General features: G+C 48.8%; 1 protein-coding gene and 1 long non-coding RNA gene across 2 annotated transcripts in view; one reads left to right on the top strand and one right to left on the bottom strand.

Annotated features, from left to right (window-relative positions):
- The first annotated feature begins 694 nt into the window (after positions 1-694).
- Positions 695-6,200, top strand: LOC115252668 (uncharacterized). The gene is made up of 3 exons (XR_003890995.1): positions 695-828; positions 5,967-6,123; positions 6,187-6,200. It is a non-coding gene; the product is annotated as an uncharacterized lncRNA (long non-coding RNA).
- Positions 6,201-7,127: 927 nt separating this feature from the next.
- The window catches only part of LOC101063835 (neurobeachin-like), a 57,458-nt gene continuing 45,304 nt past the window's right edge, over positions 7,128-19,281 (bottom strand). The window contains 33 exon segments of the mRNA XM_029848724.1: positions 7,128-8,697; positions 8,990-9,126; positions 9,226-9,407; positions 9,410-9,436; positions 9,510-9,608; positions 9,678-9,848; positions 9,932-10,087; positions 10,199-10,270; positions 10,834-11,026; positions 11,772-11,861; positions 11,936-12,063; positions 12,066-12,099; positions 12,177-12,329; positions 12,410-12,504; positions 12,507-12,528; positions 12,609-12,752; positions 12,832-12,901; positions 12,903-12,944; positions 13,067-13,123; positions 13,125-13,190; positions 13,446-13,548; positions 13,738-13,855; positions 13,961-14,097; positions 14,538-14,687; positions 14,764-14,814; positions 14,817-14,887; positions 15,611-15,777; positions 15,848-15,956; positions 16,272-16,336; positions 17,331-17,392; positions 17,957-18,017; positions 18,019-18,091; positions 18,724-18,843. Coding sequence (XP_029704584.1) covers positions 8,607-8,697; positions 8,990-9,126; positions 9,226-9,407; positions 9,410-9,436; positions 9,510-9,608; positions 9,678-9,848; positions 9,932-10,087; positions 10,199-10,270; positions 10,834-11,026; positions 11,772-11,861; positions 11,936-12,063; positions 12,066-12,099; positions 12,177-12,329; positions 12,410-12,504; positions 12,507-12,528; positions 12,609-12,752; positions 12,832-12,901; positions 12,903-12,944; positions 13,067-13,123; positions 13,125-13,190; positions 13,446-13,548; positions 13,738-13,855; positions 13,961-14,097; positions 14,538-14,687; positions 14,764-14,814; positions 14,817-14,887; positions 15,611-15,777; positions 15,848-15,956; positions 16,272-16,336; positions 17,331-17,392; positions 17,957-18,017; positions 18,019-18,091; positions 18,724-18,843 — 3,316 coding nt within the window. The 3' untranslated portion in view covers positions 7,128-8,606.

Genomic DNA, 19,281 nt, shown 5'->3' on the forward strand with positions numbered 1-19,281 from the left:
GGAGGGAGAGAGAGAGAGAGGAGAGGGGAGGAGAGAGGGGAGGAAGAGAGGGAGGGAGGAGGAGAGAGAGGAGAGGGGGGGGGAGAGAGGGAGGAGAGAGGAGGAGAGAGAGGGGAGAGGAGAGGAGGGAGGAGAGAGAGAAGAAGAGAGGGGAGAGAAGGGAGGAGGAGAGGGAGGAGAGAGAGGAGAAGAGAGAGGGAGGGAGGAGAGAGAGAGAGGAGAGAGAGAAGAAGAGAGGGGAGGGAGGAGAGAAGAGAGAGAGAGAGGAGAGCACTAGGAAGCCTGAAGTGAAGTGAGCAGATCTGGTCTGTGCAGCTGGGAGACCAAACGCGACATGATGGATTTCTGCCCAGTGTGAGGAGCAGTGTGAGGAGCAGCGTGAGGAGCAACGTGAGGAGCAGTGTGAGGAGCAGCGTGAGGAGCAGTGTGAAGCAGCGTGAGGAGCAACGTGAGGAGCAGTGTGAAGCAGCGTGAGGAGCAACGTGAGGAGCAGTGTGAAGCAGCGTGAGGAGCAGCGTGAGGAGCAGCGTGAGGAGCAGCGTGAGGAGCAGCGTGAGGAGCAACGTGAGGAGCAGCGTGAGGAGCAGCGTGAGGAGCAGCGTGAGGAGCAGCGTGAGGAGCAGCGTGAGGAGCAACGTGAGGAGCAGCGTGAGGAGCAGCGTGAGGAGCAGTGTGAAGCAGCGTGAGGAGCAACGTGAGGAGCAGCGTGAGGAGCAGCGTGAGGAGCAGCGTGAGGAGGAGTGTGAAGCAGCGTGAGGAGCAACGTGAGGAGCAGTGTGAAGCAGCGTGAGGAGCAACGTGAGGAGCAGCCGCCCGACGCACCTCAAGGTTGGTAAGAATTTCACTGATGCTGCTGAAGCTTTGAAAGTGAAGGAAACAGCCAGTTTGAACCTTTAATGTTCCAGTGAACAGCAACTTTGCTCAGTTAATGCAGAGGAGGCTATGAAAGAGCAGGAGAGGACAGGAGACAATGGTGCCAACAGATCAGGAGATCCACTGGACGACGGCATCTTCATGCAGCAGCTGCAAGAAGAGCAGGAAGATGTGAACCCATGTTGGATCTCTGGGTTCCTGCAGTCAATGTCAGGATCTCTGAGAATCAGGATGATACATGAACGTCAAATCACCAGACACCTGAAACCCTCCATCTCTGTCCTGGCAGCCTTTCCCATCAGAGGACGTCTGGAGGTTCTGCCATGCTGCACCTGGAAAAGACCCTGCTGAGATCATTTGCCTCATCATCCAAGATGATCCAAGCAGAGTTGATTTGTGTTTGTTGAAGCAGTGATGAAGATGTGTCTCCTGCTCCAGGGGTTATCTGTGGGTTTCAGGCCTTCCAGGGGACAGTTGGGATTTATGCAACTGGGTTCTGGTCCCACTGATCCGGCTCAGAAGATGAGATAGTCACAGGTTTTTGATATATGATCTAAATGGGTCCGGATCTGCGGGAAGAACATTTGCATTTGGGATCTAGTGACACTGAAATGATATTTATGAAGGAATAGAATGGATTCAACCCCCCCCCCCCCCCCCCCCCCACACACACACACACACACACTTGCAGGCCAAATGCCATGACATTTAAACTCATGTGTGTGGAGCGTGTCCATAGTTTATGATCTGAATGACCTCATGAAGACCTCATGTCAGAAGGTTGTCCTGTTTTGGGAGATGATTCCGGGCTGCACTGTAAACATTCCAGAAGGAGCCGAAGGTGTTGTCTGTCGGTTTGGACTGGAAAACAGCGGGAAGAGCGTGTTCGACCCTGGACCGACAAATGAAGCAAAAACATGCACAACAGTTGAGCTTTTATTGAGGAGCTCCATCCAAACATGGCTAGAGGGTTCCTACTGGACAGACACAGGAGCAGTGGTGGAAGAGGTGATGAGGGAATGAGGAGAGGAAGCAGGAGAAGGTGGAGCTGAGGAAGCTTCACGCCACTGACCAGTGGCCCCTGTGCAGGGATTACACACCTCCTCAGGTCACTGCTCACAACCGATGATGGAAGACCAATATGGGGGGGGGGGGGGGCTATTGACGTTACAGGGAGAAGGTGCTTCAGGGAGCCTGAAGACCCCAGCGGAGAGGAGCAAGAATACAGCAACTATAATGAAAGAGCCCAGAGGCCCAGCTCGTGTTCCTCCCAAGTGTTCCCACCTCCAGGCTGGGACAGAGAGGGGTCTTCACAGGCCGGGGGGGATCCTCAGCCTTGCTCAGAACATTCAGAAGAAAGTTCAATGGGGCTCATCAGCACGTTGATGTTTAAGCTCTGAACCGGAGAAATCTCTAAAATATCATTGGACACAAGAACAAAAACAAAACAGCGGCTGATTGCCTGGAAACGAGGAGAAATTTAATATTGATGAAATTTCTCGCTCTTAGTAATATTATTGCAATTCACAGCCAAAAATCGAAACCATTTCTCACCAAATCAATATTTTCAGAGGCGGGAGCTTAATTGATAACCACAGGCGGTCGTAAAGAGGATTTTTAATCATCAAAATCGAGATCCAAACTAAAAAAGGGAGAGCGGACCTGAAAAATACACCTGAAAATACACAAAAGGATTCCATTTTGTTTTAACATTTTAATAAATCATAATGTGCTAATTGGCCATTTCTGCTCAGGAGAATAACTACAGGCATCGTAGTTGTAGTTGATGTAGGCGGTGCATGTGTGTGCGTGGGAGTGTGTGTGTGTGTGTATGTCTACCCTCCTCGGCCTCTGTGGGGCTGCCATCGAAAACTGGATGAACTAAAAAAAAAGAAGTGAACCCAGATTGTTGCCTGGATACAAAAAGCATCATTAGGGCCAATTATGAAGCACTTCAGGCAACAATGAGCCTTCAAATGGTGGGGGTCATCATGGTATCATCAACAGAGAGGAGGAGTGACGATGCCAAGGAGGGAGGAAGACGGAGGGACGTTTGGTATATTCCTGCATTCAGAGGTGATTCTGCTGAAAACTGCAGCATCCATCCTGAAGGGGGGGGGGGGGTCAGGAAGGGAGTCGGGGGGGAAAGAGAGCAAAGAACAGAAAGAAATAAAGAGCAGCTGAAGTCATCATTCCTCATCACGCCGTCCATCTCCCTGCAGTCGCAGAGGCCTGCAAATGAAAGAGCCTCCCTCTTTCATTCTTTTTATCCAAGACTTTTGAGCCGGGGGGACGTCGGAGGAAGACAAAAGCAGGCGGAGACTGAAAGAATGAAAGCCAAGCGGAAACAGAGCTTCAAAAGCCTGAAGATTAGGAGCTTTTGTTGCAGTCTGTTTCAAACTGTTGCAGCATCTTCGAACTTTAGGAGCTGCTGAGGCAGCAACTAATAATGAGAATATTCAGCTGTGGTACTTTTACTCAGTTACAGCAGCAGCAGCAGCAGCAGCACAGCAGCACAGCAGCAGTAGCAGCAGCAGCAGCAGCAGCACAGCAGCAGCAGTAGTAGCAGCAGCAGCAGCAGAGCAGCAGTAGCAGCAGCAGCAGAGCATTAGCAGCAGCAGCAGCAGCAGCAGAGCATTAGCAGCAGTAGCAGCAGTAGCAGCAGCAGCAGTAGCAGCAGCAGCAGCAGCAGTAGCAGCAGCACAGCAGCACAGCAGCAGCAGCAGCAGTAGCAGCAGCAGCAGCAGCAGCAGCAGCAGTAGTAGCAGCAGCAGCAGCAGCATCAGTAGCAGCAGCAGCAGCAGCAGTAGCAGCAGTAGCAGCAGCAGTAGCAGCAGCAGCAGCAGCAGTAGCAGCAGCAGCAGTAGTAGTAGCAGCAGCAGCAGTAGCAGCAGCAGCAGCAGTAGCAGCAGTAGCAGCAGCAGCAGCAGTAGCAGCAGCAGCAGTAGCAGCAGCAGTAGCAGCAGTAGCAGCAGCAGCAGCAGTAGTAGCAGCAGCAGCAGCAGCAGCAGCAGTAGCAGCAGCAGCAGCAGCAGCAGTAGCAGCAGCAGCAGCAGCAGTAGCAGCAGCAGCAGTAGCAGCAGCAGCAGCACAGCAGCAGCAGCAGTAGTAGCAGCAGCAGCAGCAGTAGCAGCAGCAGCAGCAGCAGCAGCAGCAGTAGCAGCAGCAGCAGCAGCAGTAGCAGCAGTAGCAGCAGCAGTAGCAGCAGCAGCAGCAGTAGTAGCAGCAGCAGCAGTAGCAGCAGCAGTAGCAGCAGTAGCAGCAGCAGTAGCAGCAGCAGCAGCAGCAGCAGTAGCAGCAGCAGCAGCAGCAGCAGCAGCAGTAGCAGCAGCAGCAGCAGCAGTAGTAGCAGCAGCAGTAGCAGCAGTAGCAGCAGCAGCAGCAGCAGTAGCAGCAGCAGCAGTAGTAGCAGCAGTAGCAGTAGCAGCAGTAGCACTCCGGCTTGTCTCCCCCCGAACATTGGAACATTGGGCCAGATTCACCAATATGTTCTTAAGAATCTTCTTAGATTCTTCCTTAAGTTGTTCTTAAGAAGTTTCTTAAGAAAACCTTACGTCGGATTCACCAACGCGTTCGTAAGCCCCTGAATTGTTCGCAGCTGTTCTAGATTGATGAATGCCTTGAATGCCATCTGTTCTTAAATTGAAAGCGCGTGCCAGGTGAGTCTAATTAACATATGATTAGCATAGGTCACCGCCCATCAATGCCCATAAAAGGAACTGCAGCAGGACCCTGTAGACAGAGCAAAAAGCAGCCAAATGCCCAAAGCGAAATGCCCAAAGCTTGCCTCTCCACGGCTGATTTCTGACGCCGTGTTGAACAATCAAGAAAGGATGGCTAACACGCTTGATAAAATTCCCTCAACCCTGATGACTAGAGCCAACACGCTTAAAGAAATCAACGAGAATGTAAAAAAAATAAGAATGTAAAAAAAATAAAAACGTGTAAAAGCTGTGCTCTGAAACCGGTCTCTCTTTTTTTCTTTTGAAGTGAATTAAGACTGTTAGACTAAAATTGTGACAATAATGCATTTTATTCACAAACGGGCAATTAATCGCGCTCGAAGGTGAACCGCGTGCCTGCAGTCTGGCCCCATCATTGCGTCAGGACGCACATCCTCACGGGGTTGTGGCTCTGTGTCCAAACAGATCCAGGGGCCCTTTAACATGCCGATGGTGCGTTCAATGACTGCGCGCATGCATCTGATTGAATAAAATTTCCTGTGGAGGCTGAGGGTTGGTCAGTGGTGTCAACAACCAGGGCATACCCTCGATCCCCTAATAAAATAAATCAAGATAAAATCAAATAAAAAGACAGTTTTGGCATGGTTTCCAATTTGGTTGATTAAAGTTAAGTCATTGGCACATTTATGTCATTTTAAAATTCTCCGTGAATCACCAAAAATAGGAAATAAATAAATATGACATAATTATCATTGTAATATTGAATTTTATTGAACTGCACAAGAGAAGAAAACACAATCATGCCGGCACTGAAATGTGCGTAAGAGTACTCCTGAGTGTTCGTAGGATTTGTTCTTACCTACGAATAAATCCAGGATAAGAAGAAATTGGTGAATGCCACAATTCACCTTTTGTGAATCTGGCCCAATCTTCGTAAAATGTTCGTAAGTGGGACTTAAGAACAAATTTGTTCGTAAGAACGTTTTGTGAATCTGGCCCAATCTTCGTAAAATGTTCGTAAGTGGGACCTAAGAACAAATTTGTTCGTAAGAACGTTTCGTGAATCGGCCCATTGTTAGCATTGACTGGGCCAGGTGTCTCTGTGAGCGTGATTATGAGGAGTCTAATTACATCAGATAAGGGTTCCTTCATTTTGGAGAGCCTGCAGCTCAGGTGGTGATCGGAGGCACAAGCACTGTCCCTGCTGTCACTCTTCATTCCAGAGCTGTATTTTAGATGGTGAGGAGTAAAGTGTGAGGAGTCGCTCAGACCAGACGGGTGTGAGACCCTAACCCTTTGAAGAAAACCGTCCCCAGGGTGGAGCCTCATCGAGCCAAGCAGCAGTTAACAGACGGTTAAGCAAAGGTCAAATATGGTTTTAGCTTCTCACCCTTTTCTCTCTGTCCTCAGCATCAGCCAGGATGTCGGGGACGGACCTCCCCTTACTGGACCTGAATGACACTGGAATCTCTCCAGGGGATGACGGCTCCTTCCTCAGATTCTCCCCGACCTCTTCCTCCACGTTGGCCGCCGCCTCGCTGCCGGGGCGCCTGGCCGACGTTTACGTGTACGTGTGGCTTTTCCTCGGGCTGCTGGTGTTCTGCTGACGCTGCTCATCATCCCTGCACAGGCTGAAGAACATCATCTCCTCTCCGCCGTCCCTGACTGCAGCAGCGAGGCAGGCGGCTCTTTCACCAACATGGAGATCTGCAGCATCTCCTCTCAGCGCTCTGCCATCTCCTCCCTGTCCACCTGAGGGCGCGCCCGCACGCACAGGCAAACTGCACTGTCATACACGGACCGCGTCATGGCTCCATGCTTGTTTGTCCAAATCCTTGTGGTCCAGTGAGCCTGATTCAGTTAGCAAAGGAGGGTTAAAGCTGCCAGTGTGGTGAGCAGGAATAATCCCATCCGAAGGGCTTATTTCAACAGTTCCAACACCACAAACCTCCCAGTGCACAGCGTGACCGGAACAGACATTTATTAAAATATCTTGAGGTTTGTCCAGAAGTGTATCAATGTGCTTGAATTGCTCAGAAAAGCTGTAGAATTCTTTGACAGACCGCTGGCGTGTTTATAAAATGTCTGACAAAGTCAAAAGCGACACAGCAAACGAGATCAAATGCCGCTACTCGAACAGCTTAAAGGATTACCAACTCTCATCCGACTGCCCGCGTGTCCTCTGATCACCGTTTCCATAGCAACCGAAGGGCAGCCGCCGTGTGAAGCCTGTTCCAGGATCAATGTTGGGCTTTAGAGCCAACTTGACAATTAAAATGATTGAAAAGAAGCGGAAGCGTAAAGGAAGTGAAAACAAAAACAAGCAAGATTTTCCCACCCAAAAAAAATCCAAAAAACGGACGGTATGAAACTGATTCCTTGTCCTTTTCCCGTCTGAATTATTCAGCAAGATCAGATTAAAGGTCGTTCGGCCTCGGCTTGTCTGTGTGGGGGTGAGACAAAGGTGCATCCAGGTGATCTCCACCCTTTGGAAATGCCTGGAAAGGAACGAGCCCCTGGCGACAAAAGAGTCAAGTCATAGTCATCAAATTCTTTGCATAATTTATTTTCTTATCATGATTTTGTTTTCAACTCACACGTCATCATTTACATCTTTGCAATAAAACATGAATACAATAGTTTTTAGGGTTTCATAGATCCAAAAATATGTAACTTTTTGGATACGCAAGTTGAACCTGTGGATAATGTGCATGTGCGCTTTGATCAGATGGCTTCACACACACGCACACACACACACGCACAGCAGCTCACGCTTCCTCCTCCTGCACCTCTAACAGCTACAGAATCATGATATTGCTTACAACTGGGAGGTTGTAAAACCTAAGAATCACACATGAGCTCAACATTGTTGTTGGTTATTTTTAGTCCGTTTTTCTTTTCTTTTTCTTTTTTTTTTTTTAAATACAAACATCAATGCACAAATAATCCCGTTGGGAAAAATGGACCTAAAGAAAATGGCAGCTGACCAGAAAGAACCAAGCTAATAAATAATGATATGTGATTGGTGCAAAGTGCAAATACAAAACAAACTTTTACACCGAGTTGATTCTTTTTTTTTCCTTTTAAATAATCAAGAAATGTGAGTAGGTGAAAGTTTCCTTGCGCGTTAGTCTTCAGTCAGCTGATGGCGTCTCCCACCCACCTGAATCAAGACTATATGTACATATTTGACAGAACAATCACCAAATATACAAAGGAAATCCTGTCAGTCTTGTAGGGTTTTCACGGGTGGCGGCACTGGCTAGATCTCTGTCACCATCATCTCCGGCAAAATGATCACCATCCTCGACAGCCTTCTTATCACCATCAGTCACGTCCACGTTAGAATAATTATTACACAATATTTTACATACAGCAACTCATTAATAAATAAAAGGTGAAAGCGCAGTCTGTGTCGTGAAAGAACGCATCTGATGGAGGCAGAGTTTTATTTACAGCATTAACGCTGCGGCAGCGAGGAGAAACCAATATGTATACCATATAAAATCAAAGGAAACCTGGGAACATTAAAGGAAATGAGAAGAGCAGGGTTTTCTTTTCGTTCAAGGTGAATTTAAGATCAAGCCAATAGCACCGGTGTTTGAACAGCGGGGGGGGGGCTGGCTCACTCCTGACCACTTCCACTCAGTCTTTCCTGTACAATCCACCTAAAACGATTCCCACACTAAACTCGCCTTAAAGAAGAATCACAGACTGTGATTGAGAAGAAAACTATGAGGGGAAAAGTAAAGTCTTTGTTTGTGAAGCTTTAAGCCAGTCCTGGGAGTCTGAAGGATGCGCTCTTTACGTTTTATTAGCAGGTATTGGTGTGAATCTTCTCTATCAGAGTATATGTGTAACTCGCGTGTGTGTACATACACGCATGCCCGGGGGGAGTATAGTTCACCAGCACCGCCATACGTAAACTTAACGGGGAATATAGTCGAAGTTCCGATTCTTTTCTTAGCTCCTCTCGCTGGCGGTATCTTCCCCTGCATCGCACTTGCTCTCCTCTTCCTGTCCTGCTCCTCCCGTCTCTCGCTGTCCACCTCAATACCTGTTCTGGTGCTCGTAGTGCCAGCGGTTGAAGTCTATGTTGAACGCCACGATGCTGCCGGACGCCATGCCAGTGATCAGAGTCCTGAGGGCAGGACGGAAGAGCAAAATGGAAGAACAATAGGTCAAGAAAGAAATGCTGGACACACACAGAAGATTCTATAAATGCACACACAAATCTAGTCAATTGTTAACATGTCGGATGCATTCCTCCTGATGACCACCAGGGGGCGCTGAAAACGCCCTATAATCAAGTAAAAACATTTCCAATATTACATTGTGTAAAACTATAACTTGATTAAAAAAAATATGCAGGAGTAAAAGTTTTGCACAGGTGTCCAAACATTGTTAAATAAAGCCGGAGTCTGGCACGTTACCTCTGGTCATGTGAGAGGTCCATGGCCCGGATGCCTGCGTCACAGCCTGGATAGATGTAAAGCTGTTTGAAGTCGCAGGCCTGCCACACTTCCACAACCCCGTTGTCACCTCCTGTGACCAGGTTCTGTCCATCATACTCAAAAGGACGGCCTGGAGACAGAAAACCATGGCGATGGAGCTTCAGTCAGCACCGAGCGTGCGGGAAGGTGAAGCGGCAGAGATAGTCGGAAGGAGCAGCTCCCAGCCTCACCCTTGTGGAGTCGTTGACCTCCATCTGTGCCAGAAGTTTTCCGTTGATGCTGAAGTTGCAAAAGCGTCCTCTCTCGTAGTAAATGATGCAGTGGCCCTCGCTGGACACGGAGATGAGCCGGGGACGCAGACAAAGCTCCGGCCCCTCCAGGGCCCGGAGCAAATCCCGGTGATGGTGTGAACCAGGCACGGGCCCTCTGCAGACAACGAGAGGGTGATGCCGTCGAGCGCACTTTGATACACTTGCATGCAGAATGGTCCTCATCTCACCTTTGGCGCCACTGATCACCAACCCCAACTCGGCACACACAGACACACACACCTCGTGGTCATGTCCAGTCAGGACCGCTCTGGGAGCAGGATAGTCACCTGCAGGCCACAACCAAGGTTACAACAACCCACACAGGAGGAGCAGCTCTTCACACATCAACCACTCACTGTTGTTGGGGTTGTCTCCAATGATGTGGTGTCTTCCACTCCAGTACCACAGAAGAAGAGTTGCATCCCTAGAGCCAGAGACGATGTAGCAGTCTCCTCCGATATAGGACTCTGACCTGGCCAGGCAGGTCACCACATCCCAGTGGCCAAACACGATCTGGGTGAGCTTTCCTGTGGAGAAGATGGACATTACACCAAAACGTAACATCCAATGAAACACTTCCCTTCCAGTTGTGACGCTAATGCAAACCCACCAGTTTCCGTGGAATAAACACGGAAACTCTTGTCCCAGAAGCCGCACGCCAGGATGTAGCGGTTGTCAGCGGTAACCACGAAACAGTGTGTGTTGATTTGGATGCTCTGATCCACCAGGTCAGTGATCTGACGCTTGTTCACGCCAGAGTTGTTGGCTACAAGTGAGCACAGACATGCTAGTAGGCAGGTAGAGGACCCATTTAATGAATTTGACCCTTGACCCAGACATGGTGGTTTTACCGACTGGTGCAGAGGTGTGTGCTCACCTATGAGAGGGTCCATCTCAATGGGCAGATGATGAGCCTGCTCCAGGGAGTAGCCGGGAGCTCCTCGGAGGCCTGGCAAGATCAAAGGATTGATAACACAAACACGCCGTCCCTCCATCCATCCACCCATCGTCCCTCCATCCACCCATCCCCTCCATCCATCCACCCATCATCCCCTCCATCCACCATCCTCCCTCCATCCATCCACCCACATCCTCCATCCACCCATCCTCCCTCATCCATCCATCCACCTCCCCCATCCACCATCCCTCTCCATCCACCCATCCTCCCATCCACCCATCTCCCATCCATCATCCACCCATCCATCCCATCCCCCCCATCCATCCACCATCACCTCCACACCATCCCCCTCCATCCACCATCCCTCCATCCATCCACCCATCATCCCTCCATCCACCCATCATCCCTCCATCCATCCATCCATCCACCCATCCTCCCTCCATCCATCCATCATCCCTCCATCCACCCATCATCCCTCCATCCACATCCATCCACCATCCTCCCTCCATCCATCCATCATCCCTCCATCCACCCATCGTCCCTCCATCCATCCTCCACCCCTCCATCCGTTTTGTCCTCCTAATATCAGTGGACATCCATCACAACACGCTCACCGACTGTGTTGTGCCAGCGGTTGACAGCAAATAAGCGGCTGCATGTGACGGTGACGGCGGCCGGTATGCTGAGGTGGGGCAACGTGTTGGCGGCCACGTGAGTGACGGGCGAGTTGGAGGGGAACTTGAGCACCATGATGACGTCCTGCTGCATCTGATCCTTAAACATCAGTGGGCTCTGGGGAAGGAAACACTGGTGAGACAGACAGAGAAATGTAGAGGGACGGAGAGGGGAGGAAGAAGGGGGGTATGGAGACGGGGGGGACAGGGAAGGGAGAAGGTGCATTAGTGGGAGAGCAGGTACACACACTGAGGGCAGCACTGGGTCGAGGAGAGGAGCTGAACGGGTTTGAGCTGGAATGGAGGACTCTGAGGTGGACACATGAGGTCTCTGCTGCTGAGCGTAGACGGGGGGAGGCTGAGCCGTTAGGGTTAGGGTTAGGGTCAATAGCAGCCTTGGAACGCAGAGAACGGATGTGTTCTGATTGATTTGATATGAATATCCCAGAATTCATTCTCCTTCCAAACGCTGATTATTTTGTGATTTATCTCCTAGTTTTTAGCTTAATTGAGCCTTTTTTGCAGTATCAGAAAGAACACCATCAAATGTCCCTAACCTAAAAATGTTAATGAAATTACTCACGCAAACAAATGGTAAAAAATGGAAAATTAAGACTGTTAATTAGGAAAGAGAGGCAAATAGCTAAAGTGAATATAAAACGTGGCAAATGCTTAAATCTGTCATAAAAAGCTTAATCTGCACACAATCAGGAAACAAATTTAAAAATGATGCTGTAATTTTAAGCCTTAATCACCTCCATCCATGTAAAAATGGGAGTAAATATCAATATCAAGAATGTAAAACAAAACCCCAAACTGGAATCACAGTTTTCACGCTTGTTCCCAGACGCGTGCAAGCAGCCTGTGAGAACACTCACCAGGTGCATGGCGGAGGAGCGAGGGGGGTGTGGCTCGATCAGCAGCTGAGAGGGGACTTGACCACACGCCTGAATCTGGCTTTCAATCAGCTGCAGTCAGAGAGAGGAAGAATAAAAGAGACGCTCGGCTGACGGTGGCGGGACAGAGCAGCGCACGCACACACCTCACGCTGCGCCGCCTCAACGTTGTCCAGGTTGACCGCCCCCTCGTAGGACAGAAAGGTGAAGACGTTGAGCGCCCTAACGGCCTCCGGCCCCCTCTGCTTGTAGCCGAATATCAGATCGATCCATGGTGAAGCTGGCAGGACACAAACTCGCTCTCCAGTGCCTGAGTGAAGAAGAGCAGTCAGAGAGACGTTCCACGCGTTCGTGTGTGTCTGAGCAACGGCGTCCTGCATCCTTCACCATCCGATTAATGCGGACAAAGTCTTCGGGTTTCTTGGCCCAGACAGGAAGCTCCACATCACACACAGAGACGCCGTCGTCGCGCACACCAAGCTCGTACTCGTTGCTGTTCACGAACATCTCGGGCAAGTAGTAGAACTCAGGGATCAGCTCCTGGTGGCAGGAAACAAGTGATGTGTGATTATATCATTCAGCCGGGACCTGAAAACACTGGCCAGGGTGCTCGGACTCACCTTGACATCGGCCGTGTCTCGCTGGCAGTTCCTCCACGAGCGGCCGATGCCCGAGAAGGCTCTTTCTGGATTGTCAAACTTGTTGTCATTGGCGTGAGAAAAAATGTGGAGAAGGGCTCCTGGAGGGACGAGAAATAGTTTTTAGGGAAAAGTGCAGCAGCAAGCTTAAAGTCTGGAGACTTGCAAAACAGCATCTTACTATTCTGAGCATCCACATCAGCGTGGAATGAGCAGTGGAATAAAGGGTGGTGGTGTAGTGGTGAGAAGGGGCGCTGTCGTCCTCCCACGTCTCATAACGCTCCGCGTAAAACGCTGCACGCTTGGGGTTCAGCGCCCCGATCGGCTAAAAGGAAGCGTCAGATACAGACTCTTTCTGGGATGGTGTCACTTCACACAGAATCATATTTAACTGTGCGTCTCACCTTGGAAAGGTCTCTGAAATTTCCAGGTAGAGTGAGATCGAGCTCCTCCGAGTCATAGTTGGTCAGAACCAGGGAAAGATGGGGGGTACTGGCTGAGATCATTGTAGGTCCTCCTGTGGACGGGTGAGGTAGCAGCAGATTAGCCTGTGGGTGGATCTGTCCTGCTATTGTACAGCTTCTGTATGATGTCAGCTACAATATTCTGCTGAGTAAACGTGCTCCTTTCAGAACGAGCGCGACTGCACCTGCGATAGTGTTGAGGAACATGAGGTACTCAAAGTTGGAGATCTCTCCTCTGCCAGCGCTGAGTCATGTTGGAGGACTTGAAGAGCTGACGAGGGGTGGCCAGAGAAATCCGCCTGGCGCGCACGCACGCACACGCACGCACACACACACAACACACGCGCACACACACACAACGCAAGCACACACACACAACGCACACACACACGCACGCACGTGCACACGCACGCACACAAACACACACAACGCAAGCACGCACGCACACACACACGCACACACACACAACGCACGCACGCACACACACACACACACACTCACGTTTTAAACGCTGTTTTTCTGAAAACCAGTGAGGAGCAGCAGACTGAGCTCACCTGGCCTGCGGCAGCCCGTAGCTCGTTCCGACACCCACCCGTGGGAGGCTGTAGACCACTCGTTTGACGGTGGCCTGGTCAGGGAAGTTAAACATCACTGATGCTGAAGGAAACGGAGAGAGGAGAGATGCTCTTGAGTGCTGAGTTTAGACCCAAACGATGCAAAAGAATGAGCTGCAGACAAAATGCAGACAGTCGTGTCACCTAACCCTAACCCTAACCCTAACCCTCTGTTTAAGGTTACCCTAAACATCCACCAGTTTTAAGCGCTTTCACAGCTCAGCAAACTTACTTCTGTTGGCCATAAAGACCTCCAGGCCTGTATTTTGGAGCAAGTAGCGCCTGGAGAACACAGCTCGGATTTCACTGAACATCCATTTGCCGTGGAGGCCCTCAGTATAAGCCAGCACCTGTTTGAATCAATCAACAAGTGAATGCCAATCAGATCAACAAGCAAGAAGTGATGGAAATACGCATAACCGAGCTTGTGAGCACTAACAATACCATGTTCTTACTTTAGCATCAGTATTCTTGAACACAGAATCCTCCTCGTCCACTTCAAAGTAGATCTCAGTAGTAGTGATGGAAAGAGTCCCCCGAGCCACCACCACCGGAGCCACCAGCTGAGCTGGAGTACTCAGAACCACGGGGCCTCGGGGAGGAGGGCACATAATTAGGATCAGGTATCACTGGCTTTAAGGGTTCAGGGCTGGAGACATCTTAAATTGAACAATCATCACACAGGAGCGATCGAGGTGAGGTGATCTGGTGAACTAATTAGTGCTGAATCAGTTCACTCTTTTATGTGAAGGTCAGAAGACGCAGGAGTGAAATATGTCTGATTAAACTCATCACTTAGTAGATCATCCGCAGATCTTAGGAGATCTGGAGTCAGATTTAGTTAGTTCATCTGCAAAACGTCACATGTCCCACAAATGCCACACTTGCCTTTGGAGGTAAAAAGTCTTGGACGGAATGGCACTAAAAACAAGAGTCGAAGACGTTTTATTCTCCGCTGAGTCTGTGCATGTGCGAATGCGTGTGCGCACGTGTGTGAATGTGTGTGCACACGTGTGTGTGTGTGTGTCGTACCAGCAAGATTATCAATCTCCTTCTCCTGCAACAAGCTGACAGCGTCATCATCCCCCTCCAACATTAGCTCCGCCTCCGGGTTCTGGGTGACCACTGATTGGCTACGGAAACTCTTCTTTGACTTTAGCCCCTCCTCTTCCTCCTCTGTACCTGGACGAGCGTTGCCACATTAATCAGAGAACGACCCTGACTGGATATTGGTGTGTGGTTGGTGCGCATCACTGACCGTAGTCCTCCAGAGGCTTGAGCGAGACGTCGGCGTGAGTGGATCCAAAGGGTTTCGTACAAACCTCCGTCTTCTCCTCAAGTCGTCCTCCCAGTAGTCCAGACGCCAGAAGTCGTGTAATTGGCTGGTGTTATAAAAGGATCATTTTGGGATTGTCAGAGCCAAAAAACAGATGGAAAAGGTCATATTTTCTAAACGCTTGTAGAGGAAAAACCTTCGACTTTTTGCCCTTGAAGGAGACAGAGGTTTGACGGCTCATCGATTTTTCAATATCACAAATATCATCTTCATCACTGCAGATTCAGCATAACTGTCGTTACTGCAGGGGACTAAATAACGTCATGCAGCAGACAATTAATCAGCTGTGGCAGAACTAAATCCCGCTATCACATTAAACATGCTGTAAACACATGTTGTAAGATTAAATCTTCATATCAAATCTCATGTCTTTAAATTAAATGACACATCCTCAGATTACATGAAATGTTTTAATGTTAAATCTCATCCTCAATTTAAATCACTGCAGTCAGATTAAAGCACAGGTCTCACATTAGCTAACAGCTGTTTTAAAGTGAAATGACTGATTTAAGATGCTCGTTAGCATGTTAAATGAGGGATTCTGTTGTGCTGGAGTTGAGATACAAAAGATCTTTGATACATAAATGTTTGGTTTAATTTCTTTTGCTCTGACTGTTGGACTTTTAATGGTATAAACAGATAATCCATGACGTTTAAACCTTTGGAAATGAGTACGAATCAGTGGCGATGCCACATCTTGACCAACATACTGACAAACAGCGCCCCCTACCACCCAGAGTCGTGTATAACTGACACAACCTCCACTCACCTCTGTGACATTGTCCCCCAGGCTCCATGCTTGTTGGTCAGGATATTGAGGATCTTTTGTTTCAGCTGGTTGGCAGTCACGTGATCTCGGTGCTTGGCGGCGCTGATGAGGTGGTCGCACATTTTCTCCTCCTCTCTGCGGTCTGCAGCGTACTGGGCACAGTTGGACTGGAGGAGGGTGGCCCGGAGTAAAAACCAGGCGGACTGGAACCTAATCGACTAATTTCTGGAGAATTACCTCAAATTCAGCGTGTTTGTGGACATCTTCTGCTCTCTGTCTGTTCAAGATGAATTCTGCCTCATTGGCAACTCGCACAATGTGATCTTTCATGGCGTGGCACAGAAGTCTGGCGGGGGGGGGGGGAACGGGATAACAGTGGATAAATTACGACCAATCCTGTGACGCATGTCACGAGTACAAAGGTGGCAACAGAAGCCCCGTCTGACATCGTTCTAAATAAACCGTTGCTAAAACAGCTGAAATGAACAGAAACGGAATTGCACTTTAATGATCCGACTTCTTTTCAAAAGCACACATAGCGCCACGTACTTATCTCACCAAGGCTCCCATTAGTGCTCCATCATAGCCATTAATTATTCAGCAACGTTAACGTTCAAATTGCAGAGGATTGTAGTGAAAATCAGCGCGTGCGATGGATTACCTTCCCTCATTGATGAGCTCAATGAAAGCGAGTCCGGCGTTCTTCTGAATGGAGTTTTGCCACTCCTATAAGCATAAAACACACGCAGATTGTTTGGCATGGATTATAAATACCGGTAATTTTCTCAAGATGGAGCCTGCTGTGGAAAAACTCTCCTATCAGAAGGCAGGTTGTGAAATGTCCTATTTTTGAGTAGCACCAAGGTAAAAAGGTTCACTATGGAATGAGAAATAAAGAGGTATTAATGCTGAGCCGTTGAACCAACCAAACATACGCTTTAAAAGTGTGAAGGTGCACTGGTTAAACCAGTCTGTACAGCCTCTAATGAGAATGGATCTCTCAGAATCAGGGTTTTATTTGTTTGTGCATATAAGAGTGGAGACTTGTGAGCAGGACAGGAGTGCTGCTGAGAGCCTGAAACCTCAGAGCTCCATTAGCTCTGGAGGGCACGAGGGAGCGTCTCCCGTTACAACCACCCCCACAACACACACCACACACACACACACACACCACACAACACACACACACTTCCAGGGGATCAATATCTGGGCGAGGGTTTGCACTTCCGGGCCTCTAATGGCAGATCGCGTTGGAGCCGGGGGGGTAATTCTATACATGCTGACGAGCCGGCCAGAAGTGAGATGGAGGGAGTGGTGAGCACAAAGGGCAGCTAGCAGGGCGGTAGAAGAGGGAGCCAGAACAAGCAGAAGTTCTGGATGGAATGGCTGAAGATGACAGGGCCCGTTAACCGCTTAAAGGAAGTCTTTGTAGAGGTAAGTTCCACTTTTTGCTCATCGGGGTTTAGCTGTAAGCAAATGACTTTTAGCACGATCTTAATCTGTTTATCTGTCATTTTTGTCACATTTTAAAAAACTATTTCTGCTGTTTTAGTGTAGTGAAGACAGACTTGGTCGCAATCTCAGGAAGCGGATCCGAGTCTTGACGGATCCCCGAGTAACTGCAAATGTTATGTGTTTGGGTGTGAGACCGGGGACAGCTTTTAACAACTAGCACTGCCACCACTGACTGAGGACACAAACAGAGGGACAGATTACAGACCTGAGAACACAGCAGCATTACGAGTTCCACCACTGAGGTGCTAGACTTCATGCACACCAGACCTGCAAAACAGACACATACAACACAGTCAGGCTCTCTGGCTTCCTTGCACACACTCACACATGGCTGCAAAGTACCGAAATACCATCAAATAAAGGCTGCTGTACTGTCAGCGCTCCCTGCTATGCCGCCATTAGATTCGGGTTTATAAAAAGCATGCCACAGAGAAGACAAGAACAAACAGCAGAGAGAAAAAGGGAGAGAAGAGAAGGGAGGGCACCAGAGAGGAAGAGAGATCAACACTAAGACAGTGGAGGACAAAAACAGGACATCAGGAAGCAGGTGGGCAGAGGGAGAAATGCGTTGCTCCTTTTCATGTTATCTACAATACAAAAGATCAGATTCAGTACCGATCTAGCTCGGAATCCTGTGGAATCCTGACTTCATACCTGCTCGGTGAATGAGTGAAACAGCCAGCTAAAAAAGACGCACACACATCCAAAACACACCGCAGCACATTCGCTCAGGCTTTCGCTCAGGCACTCCAAGACGCCGGCGTAGGGACAGTGAATGGAGGGACTCCACAGAGAGACGCCAGTTAGAGAAAAAGGAGCCGTGTACAGCACCTGTACCTTCAATGAGCAGCTCCTGCCCATGACTACCCAGCAGCGTCCTGGACAGAAAGGGGGGCAAAGTCTACAAAAATCTCCCTCAGCAATGGCGCCACCTTCTCCAGAGCGCGCTCCAGCTTGGTGGTGATGCTGTAGGGGGATAAAAATAGTGGCAGAAATAGTGAAAGACTGGGAGAGAAGATGAAATCTACACCATAAATGTATGAGAAAATGTGCGTGAAAAAGGAAGCAAGGAAATTATGCAGGAACAAAACAGATATATAGCTGACAGAAAGGAAGGTTCAGCACAAATTAAGCTGTGAGGGGTTAAGAAAAAGGGAAATGTCATTAATGGGCAAAATCTGTATCGACTGTATTTATGGTTTATGGCAGTTAGTATTGTTAATAAAAGCTTAATGGGTCTAAGGCCACTTAAATGGAAAAAGTTGGAGAAGCAAAAAGCTAAAACTTCAGTTCTAATGTACTATGCCTCTATACATACATATATATATGTGTGTGTATAATATGTATTAAATAATCAGGCTAATGGGTGCAGTATGCTAACAGATAGTGCAGCCGAGCATGCGCACGTTCTGGACGAGTGCCACTCATTTTTTTAAACCTGCTCAGTTCTGAGTCCAAAAACCAGCAGCCTGATCATGACTGTTGAGTTAGTGGGAGAAGGTGGTAATAGCTTGGTAATAGCTTGGTAATAGCTGGGTGTAGCAGGAGGGTGTGCAGTGGAGGTGGGTCGGGGGGGGACAGGACGAGTATCTCCTTGCCTAAAACACTGTCCTGCATCTCGGGGAGCTGCCTGGAAGCCTGTGAGAGAGCTAAAAGACTTGAACTCAGGGGGCGTCTGACCGCTGCGCAGCGCACACTGCGCCACCTCACAATAGGCACTGCAACACAAACCACACGCACACACACACACACACACGTACACAGGTTAAGGAACACGTTCAGGCGCACACACAGACTTCCACTCGTATTAAACTGTCTGACGTGTGTAAGAGAGATTAAAGCGACTGAAATAGCACAAAATGACTACGATGATAAAAGTGGGCTGAATATTATTTTAACAAAGATGTAAAAGGACACATAAATATTTGTTTCCAATAATTGTATCAACAGTAATTTATTTATTTTGGCTGCAGAATGTATGGGCTTGTGAGTATGACATATAGAGTTCAGAGTATGAATGGAAATTACTGCAGATCTTCGTTAGAGCCAAACGAGCCTGGTTTCATTAGCTGATGTCAGCACCATCAGCACCGGTCGAGTCTCTTCACGGCCCATGATGTTCAGGATGTAGTTACATTTGCTGCTTTACAAACATT

This window comes from Takifugu rubripes, chromosome 15, assembly GCF_901000725.2.
Source record: "Takifugu rubripes chromosome 15, fTakRub1.2, whole genome shotgun sequence".
Classification (NCBI taxonomy): domain Eukaryota; kingdom Metazoa; phylum Chordata; class Actinopteri; order Tetraodontiformes; family Tetraodontidae; genus Takifugu; species Takifugu rubripes.